General features: G+C 46.3%; 1 protein-coding gene across 9 annotated transcripts in view; it reads right to left on the reverse strand.

Annotated features, from left to right (window-relative positions):
- Positions 1-25208, reverse strand: part of MDGA1 (MAM domain containing glycosylphosphatidylinositol anchor 1) — a 396970-nt gene that overhangs the window by 78002 nt on the left and 293760 nt on the right. For all 9 annotated transcript variants that reach the window (XR_008318520.1, XM_053304913.1, XM_053304878.1 and 6 more), the window contains 2 exons: positions 4850-5027; positions 725-748 (listed from right to left, as the gene is read on the reverse strand). Coding sequence is in view for 8 of the 9 variants with exons in the window: in XM_053304913.1 (XP_053160888.1) it covers positions 725-748; positions 4850-5027 (202 nt within the window). In the remaining variant the exon portion in view is untranslated. The remainder of the gene's footprint in view (positions 1-724; positions 749-4849; positions 5028-25208) is intronic.

Genomic DNA, 25208 nt, shown 5'->3' on the forward strand with positions numbered 1-25208 from the left:
GTGACTATTATTTTGGGGCACAACTCAAGGTAAGCCTTATTTTAGGTGTTCCAAACCGTATTAGACCACCTGCTTCTCTATGTCCCACTGTGATCTCTACAGTCAGCCAATCCCTTGCTATAGGTTCCCTTCTGTGATCCAGTTCCCAGGGACTGTGGCCCACCTACAAAATAGTCTTCTTCCATAAATTTGCCAATGTGCACATCTTCTGTAGGAAATGCATAGCATTTTAAAAAGAAGAAGAAGAAGGAGAAGAAGAAGAAGAAGAAGAAGAAGGAGAAGAAGGAGAAGAAGAAGAAGAAGGAGAAGAAGAAGAAGCCGCCATTTAGTGGCTGGAGATAAAGGGGATTACCTTAGCTGGGTGTTCAACTATATATTTTAATGATAGATAGATAGATAGATAGATAGATAGATAGATAGATAGATAGATAGATAGATAGAGTGCCGTCAAGTCAGTGGTGACTCTTAGTGACCACAGAGATTCTCTCCAGGATGATCTGTCTTCAACTTGGCCTTTAACATCTCTCAGTGGTGCATTCATTGCTGTCGTAATTGAGTCCATTAATTACACATGTAGTCTATTTTAACTATACGTGATTTTAGGCACTTTTAGTGCATTTTAACTTTTTTGTAAATATTCTTTTGATTGTTAATACCCACCTTGCGCTTAAAGATGAATGATAAGAAAAGACAGATAAGCAAAACATGAAGCCTCATCACTTACCTACTGGGTTGGGATAGCTGATTGCTGGAAAATGAAACAGAAAACAGTTTTACAATATTATCACATTTATATGAACTAGCTTAAACCGCACAGAGCATCTGCTCATTAGTACTGATTGCTCCCCTCATCCCCTGCAACAGCCCCCCTGACCTCAGAGATCTCCACCCTCACCTGAGCCTCCTCCTCCACCCGGTTGCTTCTATCCCCTTCACCTCTCTTGGTCACTTCTCCATCCCTAGACTCCATCCCCCTTACCTGTCTTGGTCGCGGCTGCAGCACTGCTGGTGCCTATTGGCCAAGCTGCAGCCCCCTATCCCCAGAGACCTCCCCACTCTCACTTGAGCCCTGCTCTGGCTTCTTCCCACAGGAGCAGCAGCAGCAGCGGTTGACTGGGCCCTTCCTCCTTGCCGCCACCACCACCATGGTCGCTTGTTCCCCTCATGCCACTGACTGGCCTGAGCCCATCCCTTGCCTGCCTGCCTGCCTGTCTCCGCCAATGGCCTCAGTAGCCCCAAACAGCAGCAGTGGTTGACTGGGCCCTTCCTTGCTGTTGCCGCCGCCATGGCTGCTCGTTCCCCTCAGGTCACTGACAGGCTTGGGCCCGTCCCTCACCTTTCCTTCTTTCTCTCTTCCCCTCCCTTCTTTCTCTCTCCTCCACTTGCTCTTCCCCTGTCTTTCTTCCCCTCCCTTCTCTCTCTCCCCCCGCCCTTCCTGGGTTAACAGATCTTGTTCATCTTGTTTCCTCATCTAATTCACACAACAGCAACCTCCTCCTTCCGATGAGGCTCTCTCCTCCCTCACTATCTCTCTCTTCGCAGATCCCTGCCCACTAGCCTATATATATATTCCTCTCTTCTACAATCAAGAACATCTTCCAAACAGTAACTTTTGCATTCCAACTGACCTTAACCATCACAGGTGCCTCCTCCCTATCTGCATATGGAATCCCCACTGCCCAATCACCATGGTGCTTCTGCTCTCACAGGCTCCTCCCCTCTATCTGCATATGTAATCCCCACTGCCCAATCCCCTCGGTGCTTCTGCTCGTGAACTCTTGTGAGAGCTGCCATGCACAGGATTAGCCACTGGTATGCCTTAGAGAATTTTTTAGCTAGCTAGCTAGCTAGCTAGCTATTATTTATTTATTTGATTTTTATACCGCCCTTCCAAAATGGCTCAGGGCAGTTTACAAGATAGATAGATAGATAGATAGATAGATAGATAGATAGATAGATAGATAGATAGACACAAGGATAAGACAGGAGAAAATGCTGGAACTTTCCCTAATTAGAGTCCATGTTGCCCAGAAACTTCCCACTCTTGCCCAGAATTTGGGATTTTGTATATGAACTTGCAATTCAAGTTCTTAAACGGAGCAAACAGTCTTCTGGAAGGATTGTTTTTCTATTATTCAGGAAGAGGGAGGTAGATTTGATATGATACACTCATTCATTCATGAAACCTGAGACAATGGAAGCCAAGATCTAGTAGCAGCTCAATATCAAGTTACAAAACTAAATCCCACACAATCTGGAATTTGAGAAGAGGACTGAATATAATTGTGATTCAGCTTTCCTATGAAGGTGGTGGTGGTGGGGGGATGTCAAAGAGAGGATGTGGATTCTTAGAGAATCTGAGTCATTATCACACTACCCCAAAACATGAGTATTGACATGAGTCCAGCCCTGACTACTGACTGAGTCTGATCCCAAAGAGGAGGGACCACCACAGAACTCAGCCCCAGGCCCTCATACTGGGTCAGAGCCTGCGAGAGCCCTAGGGATGGAGCTCCACAGACAGCACTTAGATCACATACCCCTCTGAAGCGGTAACTTAAACTTCTGATCCCCCAAAAGAGCTGCCTCTTTCCATACTTTCACCCCATCCCCAATATCTGCATGTTGTTGGTGCTGGTCACAGGCAAGGCATGCTCAGCTGGAGAGGAGGAGGAATGCCAGACTCCAGACCTTTAAGGCTGTCATTTTCCAAACATGGAGGCAGAGCTCAGCAGGCGTATACTGAGCTCAGGTAAGAGCTCAGTCTACCTCTGGCTGTTGCTGGATCAATGTGTCCTATGGATCTGCCCATGGTGCTGATTCATGACCAATGCCACCTTGGTTCATTACCTCTGCCAGAACTTGTGGGCTCTGTGACACGAAATGGAACAGGTAGTACAGAAATATGTATGTATTTGCCTGTCTGACAAGTTCATTGGAGGGGCCTCTGCTCCATGTGCCAACATTGAGAGAGGCTCAGTTGTAGTGCATGTGGAACAGCGCTTTCTTGGGTTTTGGCCCCAGGCTTTGGAATGCTCTCCTGATGGATCTCCAGTCCTTGGTTTCCCTTGCTGCCTTTAAGCTGCAATTAAATATCTTGCTGTTTACCCGGGTGTTTGACCCTTAAGGGGTGCTGATTTCTTTGTTTTTTGTGCTTCTTTTGCTGCATCTTATTGTCTGTATAGTTGGTAATTTTAATTTGATTTTTAAGGATTTTATTGTTGTATTTTTAATTTTAATTCTGAGAACTGCCTTAGGATAACATTTATACAAGGCGGTTAAAAAATTAACCATAAAAAACCAAACACACACATATACACATACAAACAAAAATAGACAGATGCAGTTTGGTTTAGGTTTAATGTCAAGAGAGTAGAAAGTTATGTATTAATGGAAAGAGGTTTGATGCCCCTTGGGAATTGAAGAAGGGGGCTCTCTAGCATCCTCTGGGATGTGGAAAAGGGTGTTCGGTGGTATCCTGAATATTAGATCATAGACAAAAGTACAGTAGTCTCTTGCTGTTGAGAGAAATGTGAATAGTTTACAGCCTCTCAAAATCTTTAGTACTTTGGAGTAATCTAAGTAGAACATGGTGCACACACTTTCAGTGGTTAATTGAAATATGTAATACTATCTATCTGTGTAATCTTCCATTGGCAAAGGATTCATGGCCACAAACAGCCTCAAATGTTTGAGACTAAATCTGATATCCAATTTAACAGTTCTACTGCTGTTGCTAAGGGGGGGGGGTCTAGCTCTGAGATTTGTCTGAATCGGAGATGACCTGTGTGCCACTCTGAGCTCTTTAGAGAATGAACAGGGTACAAGTATAATAAACAAACAAAGCCATTGGTAGTGTTTGGTGTGGCCTCCCATCCAGTGGCGTAACTATAGGGGGGCTGGGGGGGCACGAGCCCCGGGCGCCACCCCGGCGGGTCATCTGGGGGGTGCCAAAAAGTGGCTTTCCCCCTGCCGCCCCCCCGGATCGCCCGCCAAGTGTGGCGGCGTGCGTGCGGCGGCAATTCGGCGGCGGGTTGCCCGCCGAGTGGCGGCGGCGGGTCGCCTGCCGAGTGCAGCGGTGGCTGGTGTGGTGGCTGGCGGCATCCCATGGCCTGTGTAGCGGCGGCGCGGAGTGCAGGCAGCGACGCCGAGCCAAGCGGCCCGGCGTCGCTTCCCAACTGCGCAGGCGCGCCTGCACAGTTGGGACGCCAACGCCGGGCCGCTCGGCGTCGCTGCCTGCACTCCGTGCCGCCGCTACACAGGCCATGGGATGCCGCCAGCCACCACACCAGCCACCGCCGCACTCGGCGGGCGACCCGCCGCCACCACCACTCGGCGGGCGACCCACCACCACTCGCGACCCGCCACCGCCGAATCGCTGCCACCCCCGAATCGCCGGCTGCCACGCCGGGCCAGGTATGGGGGGGGGGCGGGCGGGCGCCATTTCAGGGCCATAGCTTGCCCTGGGTGCCGTTTCCCCCTGGTACACCACTGCTCCCATCCCATTCCGAGTTGTTCTGAAAAATGACTCAACAGTACTAAACTTCTCTGGCTAAATATATCCCATCAGATCAATTGCTGCCAGGGGCGGTAACAAGGCTGGAGTGGGCCCAGAGACAAAATTTTAAAATGGGCCCCTCGCTGATGCACACACACACTTCACAATATATAGTCATGTGACTTGCCTCATGTGACTTGCCTCTGGGGGGCCCCTCGAGGCGTGGGGGCCCCCAGGCAGCCGCCTCCCCTTGCCTAATGGTAGTTACGCCCCTGATTGCTGCCTTGTATAGTTTGCTGTAAAAAGGGCTCTAATCCCTTTCTCACATAATGTAGAGAGGGAGACACTCACGTTCTTTATAGTGGATGATCCGGGAAGCCATATCCCCAGTTCCAAAGCGGGTTATGGGCGTCAGGCGAACCTCGTAACTCTGAGGTACCTTCAGGTCAGTCAGGAGGTGCTCTTGTAGCATGCCCTTCTCCATCTTCCTCACGGAAATAGATTTGGGAGGCAAATCCCTGTGATTCAGCTGCAGAGACATAGATCAGGCCTTAGATGAAGCAAATTGTTCTGAAATCTGATGAAGGAATAACTCTTATAGGTCTTCTAGTATAGGTGTCTCTCCTCTCTTGGTTCCAATCAGGATTGTTATCTATAGCCAAGGCTACAGGTCATTTTCATGCAGGTTCATACTTGTATGGCATAGTGCTAAATTTTAAGATCTACAGTAAGGCAGAATAATGAATTTTGAGCATCCCATAAAACAAGAGAAGACTTTTCCAGCCTTCTGACTTGTCAAGTTAGGATTTTAACATGTGGAATGCTAAAGACTCAGACCCATGAAAGGATCTGGGTCATGCTTCCAGTAGTGGGTAGAAGATGAGACTTTTGGTACAGCAATACCATTTCACACATTGCACAGGAAGAAAGCCAGGTTTGCTAGCAAGTATACATCCAGGAGGGTGCTGCAGACAAACATTAAACATGTGTTTTCAAACACCTGTTTGTTACAATCACACATTATATTCACAGCTATACAACTAGCAAAAATAATAAATAAAGCAGTGTCAGCATTCAGACTACGGCTAGTAAAAACTTTTCAATTTAGTTTCAGTTTAATAGTTGTCAAAGAGCACTTCTGTGCTTCTGCCAATTGCTTCAAAATATGCCCACCAGGGATTCTGCATAAGCACTTGTCACGGACACCATGGTGACTCTTCAAACTCTAGTGAGGCATCTGCTGTTAACACACTCTCTCTCTCTCTCTCTCTCTCTATATATATATATATGTGTATGTGTGTGTGTGTGTGTGTGTGTGTGTGTATGTGTGTGTGTAATTCTATGACCTCCTGCACAACATCTATTTTGGCCCACAGCTGACCCTACAATTCAGCTGTACAGTTCCCAGATGGTGAGCTACCTCCTCCCACAGCCCTTCCCCTGAAACAAGCTGATTAAACTCCAGGCTTCCTGAGACAGCCAGACACGTAATCAGGGTGGGGCAGGCAGGGCACGTGCCCTAGGTGCCAGTTGCAGGGGGGCGCAAAGTGCCTGCCATGCCCCATCCCCAACCACCACAGTTGTTTTTTTTTTTTTTTTTAATATATATATTTTTTGGACCCCCCCCTCCCCCGCTGGGCGCCCGCTGCCGCCCCAACTCACACAGCTGCGACTCACAAGTTGCACGACAGCAATCTGAGTCTGGGGCGGAGAGCATGCGTGGTGGTGGTGGCGGCGGCGGCGGCACCCGCCCCACCCCCGGAGCCTCCCTGAGCACTGACTTTCCAATTATTTCAGGAAGCGTTTGCTGCCTGAAAGCGTCCATTCCCCTTTCTTGCCCTCCAGAGAGGGAGAGAAAGGGAAAATAGGTGCTTTTCCAGGCAGCAAGCCTGCCCTGAAATGAGACTGAGGAGCTCCCTTCGGCTCTTTAGAGCTCGAGGCCATGCCCCCTTTGCATGTGATGACATCATGTGACACATCACATGCAAAGGGGGCGTGGCCTCAAGCTCTAAAGAGCCGGAGGGAGCTCTTCAGTCTCATTTCAGGGCAGGCTTGCTGCCTGAAAATGCATCTCTTCAATTCAAGGTGTGCTCCTTATTCCTTAAATAAAATTCTGCAGGCAACCCCTCTCCCCATTCCACTCAAATCCAATTTTCTTTTCTTTGGGTGGGCTTTTCTCTGTGCTCTGTTGTTGGAGGGGGTTAGAGGGTAAGGGAGGAGGGGAGGAGGTGCTTAGCTGTGCTGGCTTGCCCTTCTAGCAGCTCATGGGCACATGGATTTGATTGCTGCAAAAGGATAAACAAAATCTCTCTTCCTCTGCTGTTTGCTCTGATTTATTGGAAGGGGAAAGGAGGGGATAGTTTAACATTCCAGAATTGTTCATAAGTATACCCCTTAAGAATTAATTTATTAGTTTCTTTCTCTTCCTTGCCCTAGCCTTGAGGTTCACTAGCAATAGCCCTGCCTACTCATTTTGTGTATCTTACTCTTAAGATGGAGTGGGTTTTTTGTTTGTTTTATTGCATGTTGTAGCTGTATGTGCATGTAGGCTGACTTGTGTTTTGAGGAGGCACTGAGGCTGTAAGGCCCCACTCTGAATGCAGGTGTGCACACACTGCCTTGATAGTGGTTAGAGTGCTGGACTAGGACCAGGGAGACCCGAGTTCAAATCCCCATTCAGCCATGAGACTTGCTGGGTGGCTCTGGGCCAGTCACTTCTCTCTCAGCCTAACCTACTCCACAGGGTTGTTGTGAGAAGAAACTTAAGTATGTACAGTGTTCTGGGCTCCTTGGAGGAAGAGCGGGATATAAAAAATGTGAATGTTGCTGCTTGCTGGCAGATAGCAGCTGAGATGGGGGCAGGGGGGTTGCTAATACACACTGCTGGATTTGGAATGCAATGAACATGCTGATCAGCGAGTGTAAGGACTACATCCAGTCTCCAGTACCTCTCTAAATAGCTGATAGGTGTGATTCCTGCTTTCTGAAGAAGGCTGTATCTGTGCTGCCTCAGCAATTTGCATCAGTGAAAGCAAGTAAGGTGCCGTTATAATTTTCAGGTAGTGCCATAATTTGTTAATTAAAAGATTAACAAGCTTGATTTTTATTTTTGAGCTGATACTATGGTGAAGTTATCTGAAAGATGGGTGTCAGTTTTTTTTGGTGGGGGGGCGCAATTTCAGTGCTTGCCCTAGGCGCTTTTCCCCCTAGGTACGCCGATAGCACTTTCTCCTTCATGTATCTTTGAGCAAAACCCAGGCTCGTAGAAGCATGGCTTTCTCCACAACAACTTCCCTCTTTTATACAAAGTTTAAGGAAGACTCCCCTTTGAGATCTAGGACAAAGGCAAAGCGAATAATCTTATTCCTGGAATCTTGCCAGGATCCACAGTCATGCCCTATTTGCATACATGCACGGTGGATACAGATTCAACAATTCAACTGGCATCCCTACAGTTCAGCCATTCCGTTTCTTAGATTTTTCACAATCTCTGCCAAGCAAGAACATCTCCCACTTCTAGGAGCAAAAGTAAAGAAAAGTCGATTTCGACTCCTGGTGCTCACAGAGCCCTGTGGTTTTCTTTTGGTAGAATACAGGAGGGGTTTGCCATTGCCTCCTCTCGCACAGTATGAGATGATGCCTTTTAGCATCTTCCTATATCGTTGCTGCCTGATATAGGAGCAAAACCCCTCCTATACACTGAAATGCACTACACCAACAGTTTCCTAGAAACAATGTGATGACAGAATCAAGGTGAAGTCTGGTGCTCAGGAAGAAAGGCTATTTTGTTTCTCTGAACCACAGATTTTTTAAAATAGGGAGACAGCTGTCCCAAGGTTAGGGACAACTGTTCCATTATGGCTGGTACAGTCAGCTGTCTCAGGGCCAATCCACATAACACAGTTTCCAGAAATGAAATGACTCCTATAATATGCTTGCTGACTTCTCTTGGCTTGCAAATGCACTTTATGAAGGGATCATATATAACTGTAATTTGCTTTCTAGTAACCCTGTCATTTGTAATCTTGATTTTGGATGTTGTAGGGGAGCGATTTGCATGCATAAGATATTCCTATGACTCATCTACTTCCATGTATCAACCAATGAAAGCCATCTGAAATCTAGATATCCTGTTGTAAAGATCAACCTTTAGGGCATTTTCTCACATGCATCTTTATTATTATTATTTATTATTTATTTGTTCAATTTCTAGACCGCCCTTACAGAATAGCTCAGGGCGGCTCACAAATATCATAAAAAAGTTAAAATCAATCAATAATTGGGAATAATAATTTTAAAATACAATAAAACAGCTAAAAAACAAAACAATTTAAAACCTTATAAAAATCCAACACATTAAAAACCCTTTAAAACAATTTTAAAACCCTGGAAGGCCAGGTCGAACAGGTAAGTTTTTAGGGCTCTCCTAAATGCCAATAAAGAATTCAAATTACAAATTTCTGCAAGGAGTGCATTCCACAATCTAGGAGCGGCTACAGAGAAGGCCCGCCTCTGGGTTGCCACCCCACCATCTTAGTGTGCAGTGGGGATCAGACCAAAGAAGGCGCTAAGGTAACCTGGGCCTAAGCCATTTAGGGCTTTAAAGGTAATAACCAGCACTTTTTATTTTGCCCGGAAACATATCGGCAGCCAGTGCAGCTATTTCAAAACAGGCATAATATGGTCTCTCTGAGTTGTCCCAGAGACCAGCCTGGCTGTCACATTTTGAACTAACTCAAGTTTCTGAACTATGTCCAAAGGCAGCCCCACGCAGAGCACATGTCATGGCTCATACCTCTGACACAGAAGGGTCAGAGCAGGAGGATTCGCCTGCTAGTGAGGGCTCAGAGGCACAGCAACAGGATTTGGCAGGGAGACCAGACTCTGGAGTTGAGGATTCACAACAGCTTCCAGACATGATTTCTGATGGGGAGGAGCCTGGGATTTCACCTGTCTTGAGAAGGCATCTCAAGAGGCAAGCTCAGTGGGAGTCACGCAGGCTCAGGAGATCACAAGAGAGGAAGAAGAAGTGCTGACTCAGGGAAGCCTGATTGGCTGCTTGTTCTCTTGAGCCATATATATTTAGCAGTCTCTCACTTGCTCAGATGTTGTTTGCAACTTTCGCTGGTGGCAGACAGTGTGCTATTTAAATTCCAGACTTTTCTGAGTTCCAGTTTGCCTTGTTTATGCATTCCTGCTTTGTTCATTAATTCCTTGTTCCGGTGTTCTTCGCTCATTTCATTCCTTGCTTTGTGTTTTCTTTTCACTTATTACTCAGTTATTGTTAGAAAGGGGTGCCTAGTTAAGTTCAGGGGTCTTAATTCATTTACTTTTTTCTTTGTGAGCCTTTTCTTTTCTTTTCCTTCTTGCAGTTTTGCTGCTGCTTTCTGTTATCTCATAGGGGGAGTGCTGAAGTGGGTTGTAAATCCTGTTAGGTTAGCTGAGCTAACAGATTTATGACAGCGCATTACAGCAGTCAAGCCTGGAGGTTACCAGCTGGTGCACCACTGTTCTGAGGTCATCCTCCTTAGGGAATGGACACAGCTGTCGAATCAGCAGTCTAAGCTGATAAAAAGCACTCCTGGCCACAGCATCCACCTGAGATACCAGGGTGAGGCCTGGATCCAGGAGTACCCCCAAGCTGCGTACCTGCTCCTTCCAGGGGAGTGTAACCCCATCCAGCACAGGGAGATCTAACTCATCCCTCAGATTCTGAGCCCCTACAATGAGCACCTCCGTCTTGCTTGGATTCAGCTTCAATTTGTTATCCCTCATCCAGCCCATTACTGCCTGTAGGCAGGCATTTAGGGAATGAATGCCATTGCCTGATGAAGCAGATGAAAGAGAGAAGTAGATTTGGGTGTCATCAGCATATTGAGAACACCCAGCACCAAATCTCCTGATGAGCTCACCCAGTGGTTTCATGTAGATATTGAAAAGCATTGGTGACAGAATGGAGCCCTGAGGGACTCCATATAACAGCTCTCATTTAGAAGAGCAACTGTCACCAAGCTCCACCATCTGGGATCTGCCGGAGAGATAGGAACGGAACCACTGCAGAGCAGTGCCTCCTATCCCCAACTCTTCCAGGCAACCTAGAAGGATACCATGGCCAATGGTATCGAACGCCGCCAAGAGATCCAAGAGAACCAACAGAGTCACACTCCCTCTGTCAATTCCCCAGTATAGGTCATCCATCAGGCCGACCAAGGCTGACTCAACCCCACAGCCCTCTCTAAAGCCAGTTTGAAATGGGTCTAGATAATCAGTTTCCTCCAAAACCACCTGGAGCTGGTCTTTGAAACTCTCTCTGTTATTTGTATGCTCAAGCAAATATTTTTGATGTGGGATAGAAAATTGAAGAAAAGAATTAAATTCAAAGTTATATTTGGGATGTAAAGTAAAGTAAAGTGTGCCGTCAAGTCGATTTTGGCTCCTGGTGCCCACAGAGCCCTGTGGTTTTCTTTTGGTAGAATACAGAAGGTGCTTACCATTGCCTCCTCCCACACAGTATGAGATGATGCCTTTCAGCATCTTCCTATATTGCTGCTGTCCTATATAGTACCAGCAGGGATTTGAACCAGCAACCTTCTGCTTGTTAGTCAAGCATTTCCCTGCTGCGCCACTTAAGGTGACGGGGGGAGCTGAAAACATCAGTCACTGAAATTATTTTTCAAAATTCTACCCTAGTCCCTCAGTCTGCTTCTGTCATGTCCTGATGGTATTCTCTGTAGGCATGAGAGGGAGAGTTGATTCAGAATAAGACTATTAATATACTGCCAAAATCAGGTAGCATTTTTATTTTAAGTCTCGTATTTCTTGTGGAAGTCCTGAGGAAGTTACAGACCTTTGCTCCTCCCACTCCATATTGATTTTTACAGATTACTTGCCAAAAGGGAACAAGCACCTTATTATATAAATGAATCATGTATGAACAAAAGGTGGGTGCTGGAGGACACCTTGATTGCAGTCAAGACACACTGGGCCAGTTCTAAAGATATTTTTGCCTGACTGGACCATCCCATATAAGAAAGATGTGAGCACACCATGAGCTTGAATCTCCCCCTCAATGTATTCAGCGTAATCCAAACTGCCCCTCTACATGTGGTTCAAATATTATTTTAAATAGTATATTTGCACCATGCCTACAGAAGCGTTCCAATAAAACCATCCTCCAGTGGATTAAAGAATGGCGCACTCCAGGAAGGAGATGTGTGTGCTTATGGCACATTCACATCTTTATTATATTCTGCTAATCTGTCACTTTTTAATAGTATTTTGGTGTTCTATGGTTTTTATTGCTTTAACTTATTTTAATGGTTTAATGTGATTTTTAACTTTTAAACCGCTATAAGACATCCCGTCTTATAAAAGGTGGTATAGAAATTGAACAATCAATCAATCAGTCAATCAACTAAGGGGCAGGCTGGTCGAGGAAAGTATTATCCAAACCAGCTTATTATGTGCGGGTGAATGTGCCCAATATTTGTTTTAAAACAATCATCTATTAGGGAAGATTCCAGCTGTTCGAAGCTGAAAAACCTTCAGCATTCTCCTACCCACTCCATGGTAAGAACGTGGCTCTACATCCAAAGCCTCATGCGATATGGGTTTTAGTATCTCTGTCCACTGAAACAGCGTATTTAAATAGTATATCATTTAAGCTCCAGAAGCCTGAAGCCTGATAATGTTCTCTTGCCTGTGGGCTTCTCAGAGGCATCTGGTGGGCCACTGTGGGAAACAGGATGCTGCATGAGATAGGCCATGGGCCTGATCCAGCAGGGTTGTTCTTATGTTGTTATGTAATGTTATGGGGTCACCTAATGGCGCAGTGGGAAATGACTTGATTAGCAAGCCAGAGGTTGCCAGTTCAACGGTTTGGGCCCAGGGTATTTGAGGGACCACCTGCTCCCAAGGGTTGCTGCCTGCTTGACGAGGACATCTGAGGGGGCCCTGCCCCCTCAGCCGACAATGAGCGAGGCCCGGCTGTCGTGCACTCGGGACAGGGCCTTCTCTGTTGCTGCCCCCAGACTCTGGAATGCTCTCCCAGTGGCCATTCATTCCTCAGACTCCATCACGGCTTTTAGAAAGCTTGTAAAGACTTGGCTTTTTACCCAGGCTTTTACATAATCGTTTTTACTGCTGCTTCTGGGTGTTTTTATCTGCTGTATTGTTTTATACCTGTTTTTATACTTTTAGCATGATGTTTTTAATTGTGTTTTTATTGTATGTTTTTAACTTTTGTAAACCGCCTTGGGGCTATCTTTTTAACGAAAGGCGGTATAAAAATGCAAAAATAAATAAAAATAAATAAAGTTCAAATCTCCACTGGTACGTTTCCCAGACTATGTTTCCCAGACTATGGGAAACATCTATACTGGGCAGCAGTATAGGAAGATGCTGAAAGGCATCATCTCATACTGTGCAGGAGGAGGCAATGGTAAACCCCTTCTGTGGGTTTTTCCAAAGACAACCACAGGGCTCTGTGGTCGCCAGAGTCGACAACGACTTGACGGCACACTTTACTTCACTTTAATGTTATGGGACATTGAAGGAGGTAAAATGATTAACAACAAATTAGCTCTGTCATAAAAAGGCAGAAAGAGTAAGGATGAAGAATAATTCTGATTGTTTTGGGGGTGCTGTTCAGTCCACAAGTATACAGGATGTGTTTCTTAGCAAAGGACAACACATTAAAGTTGAAGTTTGGCTCCAGCTATAGGACCCTGAAACATGTTTTTTCCTCATGATTGATGGCGGTAGCTCAGCACAGAAACAACAACACTGAATGTCTCAATTTGGAAGATTTTTCTTCATACAGGCTCCCTGACACCATTTCTTATCTAGCCCCCTCTTTATGTGCTTTGTGTTTGCTCTGCCGCGATTGAAACACCCTTTCTCTTCCTGATCACACCAGCCCAGTGCTTTGGCCCAATATTACTCTGGTGCAGTTAATAATAAAACACACGCAGGCAGCAAAGCTGGGGAGAATGCAGGCTGCCTTATTAGAGATTCCGAATCCTCGGCGGAGGAGCTGGTGCAGGACCCAGCAATGAGCTCATTCATCACTGGGTGCCGTTAGCTGCCAGCGGGGCCGGAGCAGAAGCGCCGGGTAGCTCTCAGTCTCATCTCTTTGCCTTCACCTACTTCCATTGCAAATAATGAGAGCAAGGGGAGAAAAACACGCTGTTTCCCTTATCCGCCAATAGCCTGCTGCAGACTCCAAAGAGGCAGCTGTGGGAAAGGAAGGAACCAGGCGCCGATATAATTTGATGCATGTATGGGAGGGCTACAGCAGGCGTTCCAAACCTTGGGTCCCCAGATGTTGTTGGACTACAAGTCCCATCATCCTGTGGGGCTGGGGATGATGTAGTCAAACAATATTTGAGGACCTAAGGACTGGAACCCTGCCCTACACCCTAAGCAGTCATCCTCAGGAAAGCAGAGGAAATGTCCTCACATGAAAGAAGCAGAAATTGTGTCACACTTCTCCCTCCAGCCACACTTCCCCTCAGCTGAAAAGCTGCTGCCTCCTCAGCCAGCTCCAAAAACATCAATGGTAGCTTGCTACGCTGGACTGAAAGACTTTAGGAAGTTATTAAGCTCAGAATTAGCATTCGTATAACCTCAATTGGAATGGAACCACATTGGACAGCATTTGCCTGAGATGCTTGATTTCTGTCCTTCTGCTGTGAGAAAAAGACCCTCTTTTTCCAAAGGAAACTTTTGTGGGGAGGAAAATTTCCTTTGGGCCACTTGACCAACCAGAGCCAAGGGGTCAGATTTAATGTCACTGCAGATACAGAGACAGCCAGTGGGGGAGTTAGCTTTGAAGTGGGCTTTCCCAAGGGTTGTGTTAATTACTAAAGGCAATGCTCAGGCTGTGGAGGGAAAGGCAGGATGGGGCAGCCCTTAATATCCAGAAACTCCCCTCAGTTTTAGCCAAATCATGTCCCAATAGGATTTTCTGGGTCCAGTACACTGTGAGGTCATTTACACAATCAAAAACTGTTCTACCTGGGTTTGGGAGCTGTGTGTGCTCCCAATTTTCAGTTGTGTGGAAACAAGGTAAGAGAAAAACCTGGATCAAAATGATTGTGTAGAAGCAAAGTAGATGGGAAACCTACCCAGGTTTTCCTCCTATCTTGCTTCCACACAATCACTTCAACCCAGGTTTTTTTCTTACCTTGCTTCCACACAATCAAAAATTGGGAACACACACAGCCAGGCATGGAGCCAGCCAAATGGAGCCTGGTGGCCCCTCTAGTGATGTCCCGTGCACATGATGTTACGCGCATGGGGCACGGCTCGGGTTCTGGAAGAGCCCCGAGAGAACTCCCTCCACCCACGCTCCAGAGAGCCCCTAGCGAACTCGCCCCTGTCCTTTTAAAGCAGCATTTGCTGGCTGACAGCCTTTTATTTCCTTTTATTTCCCTCCAGCGAGGGAAAGGAAAGGAAATAGATGTTGTCAGGCAGCAAGCACTGCCTGAAATGACAGAAGAGAGCTCACTCAAGCTGTCTGGAGCTCGAGGCCATGCCTCCTTTGCGTGTGCCATCACTAAGAGCTTTCCCATCTCTGGCAATTTTTAAAAAGGCACTGAAGACATATTTATCCACCCAGGCTTTTAATTAGATTTATAGTTTTAATTCTGTAATGTTGGGTTTCTAAATGATTTTAATGTTAATGATTTTAATGTTTACATTATGTTAATTGTTTTATTGATTTAATGTTTAAATGTTTTTAACTGTAAGCCAGCCAGAGATGCAGGTTGTGGGCAGTATAAAAACATGCAAGCTAGCTAGCTAGCTAGCTAGCTAAATAAATAAATAAATAAATAAATAAGATAGCTGTGGTATCAAAAGGCAAGCGATAACTAAATAGCACATCATCAGTTAATGGGATATGGGGGCAGGGCTCTTATAGAGTTTTATAATCATATTTTGTAAAGGCAAACTGGTAGCAAGGCACCTTTGAGAAGACTAATATGCTGATTCTTAATTTGGGATAACTACTATACAGTTGTTATAGAGACTATTTACATATGAAATGCTAGGAGATGTTCCCAAAGGCATTCAACCTTCTTGAGAGAGGATTTATTTATTATTATTTATTAATTCAATTTCTACACCGCCCTTCCAAAAGTGGCTCAGGGCCACACAGAGAAACAACAAATAAATAAGATGGATCCCTGTCCCCAAAGGGCTCACAATCTAAAAAGAAACACAAGATAGACACCAGCAACAGTCACTGGAAGTACTGTGCTGGGGATGGATAGGGCCAGTTACTCTCCCCCTGCTAAATAAAGAGAATCACCAAGTTAAAAAGGTGCCTCTTTGCCAAGTAAGCAGGGGTTTTTATAAACCACAGAAACAACATAATTGGTCAGTATTGATTCCATCTGATATTTTGAAAGTTCTGTGTGATGGTCTGGAAGTTCAGAAATGAGAATTGTGGTTTATAAAAACAACTATTTCCACTTAAGATACTATGGTAGTGCTGAGAAGAAACATGGTAAAGACCCAAGGGCATTTTCAGAGTTGTTTATCTCAGCGTAAAGAGATAGGGAAATAACAATGAGCCTGACATATGAAAATATCTTTACATTTAGCCTTCTAAGCATCATACCTTAAAGATCCTGGGACCTTAAAACAGCAAGAAAAGCCTTTCCCCTCATTCCATAAATCCACAGAATGGTTTAAAAAGTTCTCAGAGTGATAACCCACATTTAAAGATAAAAAATAAGAATCAAAATTAGTCTCTCACCAATAGATCAAAAGTATACTTACAAGCAATTCCCAACAGCCACAGAATAAGTAAACTAGATGCTTCCTCAACTCGCAATTTTAAAAAATAAAGCACTTCACAGTCAACCTAACTTCCTTTCTCCGCAAAGCCAACAACACTGCAATGTTGATTGTTATTTTTTGCTCCCATTTTACAGACATAGGACTGAGGATGAGACCTAAGCAATATATTCTGAATAACTCCAAGGCAGAATCCTGGGTCTGAACCATTTCAGATTAAGCAACACTGTTAATGCTTCTGCCCATAAACACATCCCTCAATGAAGAAAACATCCTGCAACATTCTGGTCAATGATTCATCATGGGAAATTTGCATAAATCACCAGTTCCAATATAACTGTTGTACAACCTCCATAAATGGATCCCATGACCATTGACTACTGCACTGAAATTGAACTATACAGTTCAACGTATATTGGGAGAGTGGGGAAAACAGAGCAAATAAATAATGGGAAAGAGTTTGCTTACTATAGGAGTGTACAAGTTGGCTGCAGAGTAAGAAAAAAAATATACACTAAACATCAATGGAATCTAGCAGCTCTTCCCACGATCGGCAAGAAGAACTCCTTCGAGGTCTGCGGGGAAAGTGGGTTTGCCTCACCCTTTGCTGGGCAGGCAGATAGTCCACCCAGACAAGCAATGGCTCTTCTGCAGCTCTCCTGTGCCTCAGCCAGCCACTCTGGAGGTCAGGTGCAGAGAAGCACCGCTGTGTGGCGTCCCACCCCCCGGAGCCCTAATAATGCACTGAGCAAGTGCGCAGTGCATTACTGGGATCTCCCCCTCCCCACCGAGGGTGCCCGCTGTGGCTGCGAGCCACTGCGGCAGACACACGATAAATTAAATGCGGTTAAGGGAGCACTTGCTCCCTTAACCACATTCAACTAGGAGGCTACATAGGTGGGGTTGCTGCTGTGTAGCCACTGGAATCGGGTGTGATCCCGGCACTTCACATGAGCAGGCAAAACTAGGCTGGGCTCCCTTAGCCTGATTTTGCACGCTCGTGTGAATAACCTCTCAGTTCTCCATGGAAAATAGTAAGATTTATGTTATTGGTACACTGGCACAAAAAGAGGAACTGGGGCCATTGTCTATCCAGGAGATAGACAATCAAGGAGAGAGTAAGGCACAAATCTTAATGATAAAAGCCCTGTTCAGACATTATGTTGTATGCATGCTCAGATGTCTGTACACTCATACATGTTTTTGTGTGGATTTTAAAAGAGAACCAGGGTACAAGTCCCTTAAATGCATGGTACAGATAGGAAGTGTACTGCTGTACCTGTCTTCAGCATAATGTGCGAAGAACTATTCCTGTGTACAGATCTGTCCCTGTGTACATCGTTGTACGAGTGTTGAACACAGAGTGCATGCAACAACACTGAACAGAACTAGGATTATACTGGGAGCCAAACTAGGTGGGAGATTTGTGGCTGGATCTCCTGATATGTTTTTCTTTGGTTAAAAGCAGCTGCAGGTGTGTGGGGCAGTTTGGATCAAGGTGACACTGCCAGAGGAGAGGGGTTTTTTTCTTTTCTTTTTTACCCTTTCTCTGTGTGCCATTTCCCAGATAAAAATGCCCCACACCAAACTACAATTTTCTGCAGAGGGGAAAAATAAGACAGGTACAATATAACATCCTGTCTTTCCCCCCTCTCCACCACTAACAGCAAATGAACTTATGATGCCACCTTATAATGTCAGACCATGGCTCCCTCTAGATCAGTCTTGTCTGCACAACTGGCACTGGCTCTCCAGAATTTCAGGATCTCCCTCTCCCCCATTCCCCTGTCTACTAAAGATGTCAGGAACTGAAGCAGAGATCTTCTGCATGCCTAGCATCTGCTCCCCCACTGAGCTATGGTTTCCTTCTTGGTTCTTTCCCAGAGTCAGGGAAACAGTTTACAACTTCCCCTCCCCAGTGTCACAGCCCAAATCAAATTCGGGCCTTCTTTTAACCAAAGAAAAAGACAATGGGAGATCTAGTTCTGGACCTTTGACTTCATGTCTATTTTGGCCCTGAGAGGCAAACAAGAGTGCGGAACAAAAACTGAATGCATCCATGTTCAAGGAGACGTCCAAGGCCAAAGCTCTAAATATGCATGAATGGTGGACCAGATAATAGTCTCTTGGCTTGCACCATGAAGCAAGCCTCTCATTGTTCCAGCAAGTGCAAGCCCCCAAACCAACAGCCTGGGCGGCAAATTACCTTACCCTGCCACTGTTGCACGAAGCTTCACTCCCTGCAGTGCCCAGCAGTGCCTAGGGCAGCCCCGTCATCCATGCCCTGCTACCCAGTTCAGACCGGAGAAGTATAGCCGGGCAGGCTCAAGTGGCTGACCATGAACAAGGCTTGCCCCACTGTTCCTGCTAGCACCAAGGGGTTGCTGCGTTCTAGCCACTTATCCAGCCGAGAGAGAGGCTCCTGCCTCCCTTTGGGTTCTCTCCAGCAGCGGGGTGAAGAGCCCCTTCTTTGCCATCAGGGTGGGGAGCCTGCAACGTTGAGCGGGGCACTGGAGGAGATCTTGCTTGCCTGCAGCGGCAGCTATCTAGGCGTCCCTCTCCTGGCTGGGCTGGCGGTGCCTCAGTCTTTGGCTGGCAGGGAGCTACCCTTTGCTGGCCCCCAGCAGGAGACCCTCAACCCGCCCGCTTGCCATCGGGCTGTGCTCCAGCAGCAAAGCAAGGGCCAACGCCGACCCCTGCTGCTGTGGAGCATGCCCCACTGCTGCTGCAGGGCCTGACTGCACAGCAGCAACCACTCCCTCTCGCTGGCTGCCCTGGGCTGTGTGCGTGCCTCAGATCACGTGTTCACTCGAAGTGACTGCATAGGTGCGCCACAGGAAGCCAGAAGCAGGCCAGCCTCATCTCACCCCTACCCCCACCCCACAGGAGAGACTGGACTGGTAGGCCTCATGCACGCTGGCAGTGCGGCTGCCACTACCCAGGTGACATTTTGGAGGCCACCCCACAGGCAGAGGACCGGACCTTGGACCAGAGGTCCGGTTCAAAGTGTGCCACTGTGTGTGATGTAACCCAGCTTGGAGTAGGGATGTTTCTTTTGCTAGGCTAATCTACGTATGCTCCAAGTTCAGTCCCCTTGATAACCAGCACTGTATATTCACCCCTGAACACACAGGTATCTGAGCCTAAATGGAGAAGCCCAGCAAGGTCTGTGGACACCCATCCCATTATTTTAAAAGCTGCTTAGTAATAAGCAGCTGGAAAAGTCAGCTGTAACGTCTGACTCATCTGGCTTGATCTCCCTCTGCATAGCAATAACCCAATAAGGGCCCAGATGAAACTCTGGTGACAGGAATAGTCTCTAAGTGGGAGGCAGGTTTCTTAGAAGGATGTCAAAAGCTTTGCAAATGGATTGTGGGTTGAGGAAATAACATTCAGCAGCTCTGGCTGCCCACATGACATGCTGGCTAAACAGCAGCCAATTAGAGAGTGTTTGAAACAGACTGGCTTCGTCCAAGTGGTCCGTTTATGCACACACATAGCCACGCGGCGAATGGGGAGAAGGTAGTGCTCCACCAGTGATGGGTTTTTACTATGAAATTATGACAAGAGGTAGCAGGTGCAGTCCAGCCAATGGGGCGGGGGCACGGAGGGAGCACTTGAGGTTTCTCTAACTGTGCACAGATAGTAGTTTTTCTTAGACTTTTAGACAGAGAGGCTATTCACACGACCACTCGAAAGCGGGCTAAGGGAGCCCAGCCGGTTTTCGAGCGGTTGTGAGAACTGCCGGGAGCTACGTGGCTCCCAGTGATTAGTCCACTCAATTCCCACCACCAATTTGGTTAGCAGAGCAAGCGCTCTGCTAAGCCCATTTGGGCGACTGTGAGTCGCTACGGCCCGGCTCCATGCTGTGCCAACACACGAGGAGACCCTTTACTGGGAGGCTCCAACAAGCCTTCCGGCCTCGGGGGTCTCCCCAGAATGCCCCACACATTCATGCGGGCCATTCTGGGACATCCGGATCCCCGCTGCCCTTACTGGCTCCATGACAGAGCTGCCCACATGACATGCTGGCTAAACAGCAGCCAATTAGATCATGTGGGTGGCCGATCCGGCTGCCCAGGGCAAGCTCCCCGCAGAACCTGGTTAGGCTCCATGCACGAATCGTGTGTAGAGCCTCAGGATGACAGAGTCATTACTGCCCAGGACACACATATTCATTGTTCAATGGGCCCTTTCCAAAAACCTGTTTCCCAGGGACCACAGCAGTACAAAATAGATTAATGGACAATAGTAGCCACATCACACCTTAGGTAAGCATCCTTCATGTCTAGGAAAAACTACTCTCTGAATACAGCCTGTGCATAAGAGGAGCTCCACCTCTGCTGAGGCAGTCTAGTGTCAGGGAACTCTGGAATCCTCTTTTGACTGTGACCACAGCTGGACAAAGTGGGATAAACCAAGAAACATAGTCTGATTCTGGGGAAGAGCCTGGAATGCGTACACTAGGCAGAAGGCTAGCAGCATCTTTCAGAGTGCAGAGTGTCGTTCGGGGAATCTGATACAACCTGTTACAGGCGGTAAGGAATGCCCTGCTGTCTTTCTGCAATTCAACATGTGCATTTGTGTGAAGAAACCCAATTATTACTCCAAGGGAAACCAGAACTGAAGTAATGCTGAACCCCTGGAACTTCTCGCCACTTTGAGAAAGGGGTTGGGAGTATGTAACAATATGTTCACCACACAGGTGATCCATCTATAATGGGAAGTAAGTTATGAAGAACTGAATGAACCTGTGTATTAGGTATTCAAGGCAAAGACTCTTGTTGTTTCAAAGGGCTTCCTTAAAAATTGATTTGTTCTGATAATACTGATCTGTATTTATAATGCAGCTATAGGTATTACGAAGTATAAAACCAAAATCACAATAAATGATCTTTTGCAGCTTTGAAAACATCCAGCATAAGGCTCTGGGATTTTAGTGAAACCGCCCCCCCACTTGAAATTGCATTTCTTCTTTGTCATGAGCACGAACTATACTACAGTGTGCTCCACCACAAGCAACATACTCATATATCCACTTTGCCATGAGTATACTTGAGTCAAGATTGTAAAAAAAAAAAAAAAAGGAGACTTCTACTTAGCGAATGCCACTAACTCAACTAAGGACCAGTGCAGAAGTATGACTGCCTTATTTGTGGCACTGACAACTTCTTCCCCCCTGTGTCAGTAGCAGCTCCTATTCATGGCAAATGGGTCACCTGACATGTGAAACTGAACAGTTGAAATTTTGTATGCTGTCACTCCTCAGTGGCATGCCCAAATTGAACATTTGCTCATGTTGAATGAAACAGATAGCCCATTTGTTGGCAGCTGTCATGGGCTCCAAAGAGGTTGATTGGGCAACAGTGCGAACCAGCCCTTAATCCCCTTCGTGCTAATTGTTGATGGCAACTTGATTCATAGAAGCTAAGCAAAAGTCTTTTTTTTTTTTGAGCGGGGCTGACTGATCTGGATTCAAGTACCGTACACTCATGGCAAAGCAGTCATATGGGTGTGCTGCTTGTGGTGGCATACACCATGATACAGTGTGTACACTCATTTATTATTTATTTATTATTTATTTGTCCGACTTCTAGACCGCCCTTACAGAATAGCTCAGGGCGGTTCATAAATACCACAAAACAGTTAAAATCAATCGATGATCAAAAACAAAGGTTTTAAAATACAATAAAGCAGCTAAAAAATAAAACAATTCAAAACCTTATTAAAAAACCCGATACATTAAGAACTCTTTAAAACAATTTAAAAACCCCGGAAGGCCAGGCCGAACAGGTAGGTCTTTTGGGCTCTCCTAAATGCCAATAAAGAATTCAAATTACAGATTTCTGCAGGGAGTGCATTCTACGGTCTAAGAGCGGCTACAGAGAAGGCCCACCTCTGAGTTCCCACCAGTTGAGCCGGTGGCAACTGGAGCTGGACCTCCTCAGATGATCTTGGTGTGCAGTGGGGATCAGACTGAAGAAGGTGCTCTCTAAGGTAACCTGGACCTAAGCCATTCAGGGCTTTAAAGGTAGGGATGTGCAAAAAATTTTGGGCACAGAACGATCTGTGCCCGAAACGAACAATTTCGGGTGATTCGGGGCCGAACCGAATCACCCCCGATGTCCCCCGATATTTTTCGGGCACGAGCCGAATCACCCGAATTTCGGGCACGAAAAATTCGGGTGATTCAGTTCACGGTTGATTTTTGGTGAATTTTTAAAGTTTTAGTGACTTTGGGGCAGTTCGGGGGCATAGCATGGGATCTGGGCAAAAGGAGTGGGGTGGGGTGGTAGTGCCTAATGGGTGCAGGCTACCACCCCAATTTCAGGGGGATTGGGCCAAGGGCTGATTTTTGGTAAATTTCTGAAAATTTCATGTCTTTGGGGCAGATTGGGGAATATTGGGGCAGAAAGTGGGGCCTGGGGCAGAATAGTGGGGTGGGGTGGTAGTGCCTAATGGGTGGAGGCTACCACCCCCATTTCAGGGGGATTGGGCAGAGGGCTGATTTTTTGAGAATTTTTGAAGTTTGGGTGTCTTTGGGGCAGATTGGGGGCAGAAAGTGGATCTGCCCCAAAGGAGTGGGGTGGGCTGGTAGATAGTGCCTAATGGCTGGAGGCTACCACCCATCCCCAATTTAAGAGTGATTGGGCAGAGGGGGGAATTTTGGTGAATTTATTTTTATGAGGTTTGTCTTCATAAGGTGAAGTGTGCTAAACTGATTACTTCCTCATATTATTCATAGTAAAGGAAAGTGTGAAAAAGTGAAAGTGGGGTCATGAGAGTTGTTTAATTGAAAAAAATCTCATTTGCTATGATAGAATGAGAATTCACTGTGAATTCTCATTCTATCATAGCAAATGAGATTTTTTTCAATTAAACAACTCTCATGACCCCACTTTCACTTTTTCACACTTTCCTTTACTATGAATAATATGAGGAAGTAATCAGTTTAGCACACTTCACCTTATGAAGACAAACCTCATAAAAATAAATTCACCAAAATTCCCCCCTCTGCCCAATCACTCTTAAATTGGGGATGGGTGGTAGCCTCCACCCATTAGGCACTATCTACCAGCCCACCCCACTCCTTTGGGGCAGATCCACTTTCTGCCCCCAATCTGCCCCAAAGACACCCAAACTTCAAAAATTCTCAAAAAATCAGCCCTCTGCCCAATCCCCCTGAAATGGGGGTGGTAGCCTCCACCCATTAGGCACTACCACCCCACCCCACTATTTTGGGGCAGATCCACTTTCTGCCCCCAAACTGCCCCAAAGTCACTAAAACTTCAAAAATTCTCAAAAAATCAGCCCTTTGTCCAAACCCCCTGAAATTGGGGTGGTAGCCTCCACCCATTAGGCACTACCACCCCACCCCACTATTCTGCCCCAGGCCCCACTTTCTGCCCCAATATTCCCCAATCTGCCCCAAAGACATGAAATTTTCAGAAATTTACCAAAAATCAGCCCTTCGCCCAATCCCCCTGAAATTGGGGTGGTAGCCTGCACCCATTAGGCACTACCACCCCACCCCACTCCTTTTGCCCAGATCCCATGCTATGCCCCCGAACTGCCCCAAAGTCACTAAAACTTTAAAAATTCACCAAAAATCAGGATTTTGCCCAATCCCCCTGAAATTGGGGTGGTAGACTCTACCCATTGGGCACTACCACCCTACCCCAAAACTTTGCCCCTGGGCCCCTTTTTACCCCCCCGAATCAATTCGGATTCGGATTCGGATTAAATCCGAATCCGAACCGAATCAAGGGTGATTCGGGTGACCCAGATTCGGGCACAAAACAGAACAGGGGTGATTCGGTTCGGGTCCGAGCCGAATCACCCGAAATCCCGAATTGCACACCCCTATTTAAAGGTAATAACCAGCACTTTGTATTTTGCCCGGAAACATATCACAGAAATGATGTCATTTCATTTACTTCATCTATAAATTATGAGCTTGTTGGCCCTTCCCATTAAAAATGTGGAGGTTTACCTCAGTGAATCTGTAAACTCAGTAGAATTAGATGGCTTCCTTTAAAAAAATAAAAAATCTGTGATTTCCCAGAAATTCCTTGAACAAAGGCAGTAGTGGAATTTCTGAGAAATCACAGATTTCTTCAACTTTTATGGGAAAGGCAAAAAAGCACATAATTTATATGTGAGGTTACTACGAGGTTAGTAGCTTAGTAGACATATGGAAAGTGACTTGCCTACAGCAACACACACAAAGGAGCAGAAACATCATCAGTGGGATGCTACTAAGCTCTCAGAATGGTCTATGGCAGGGATTCTCAATGCTGGGTCCCCAGATGTTATTGGACTTCAACTCCTATAATCCCTACCAAAGGCCACTGGGTCTGGGGATTATGGGAGTTGAAGTCCAATAACATCTGGGGACCCAACGTTGAGAACCCCTGGGCTATGGCTCCGTTCAGATATTCTCTCCACCATGCGAATGGAGCCCCTCACCCTTCTTGTTTGGAATCCTAAGTAGGGGAGCAGACTCTCCTCCAGCATCCTGATCTGTCCGCAGTGCACAGACTGCAAAGGCAGATGCACTCAAGAAAAGGACCACTGTCCTTGTGATCTTTTATGTCTGGATTAGGTTTGACGGTGACATTTTTCACAGAGCAAAATTCCAAAACTCCTTTCCAAGGAGAAACATCTATGAATTTTCAGGGGAAGTCAAAGATGAGTGAAATTTCTCAAGGATTTCTGCACATTCCTAAGCAACAGTAGCGGCTGGTGTGGACGCCACTGGTGTGGGGGCGGGATGGCTAGAGGCACCTTTAAGCATAAATTAGAAGGTGCTTACCTCCACTCCAGCAGCATCTGCAAGCTGCTCTGAGCTGCCGCATGCCACCCAACACACCCTGCAACAGGGAATTGGCTCTAACACTCACCT

Source organism: Hemicordylus capensis, chromosome 1, assembly GCF_027244095.1.
Source record: "Hemicordylus capensis ecotype Gifberg chromosome 1, rHemCap1.1.pri, whole genome shotgun sequence".
NCBI lineage: Eukaryota > Metazoa > Chordata > Lepidosauria > Squamata > Cordylidae > Hemicordylus > Hemicordylus capensis.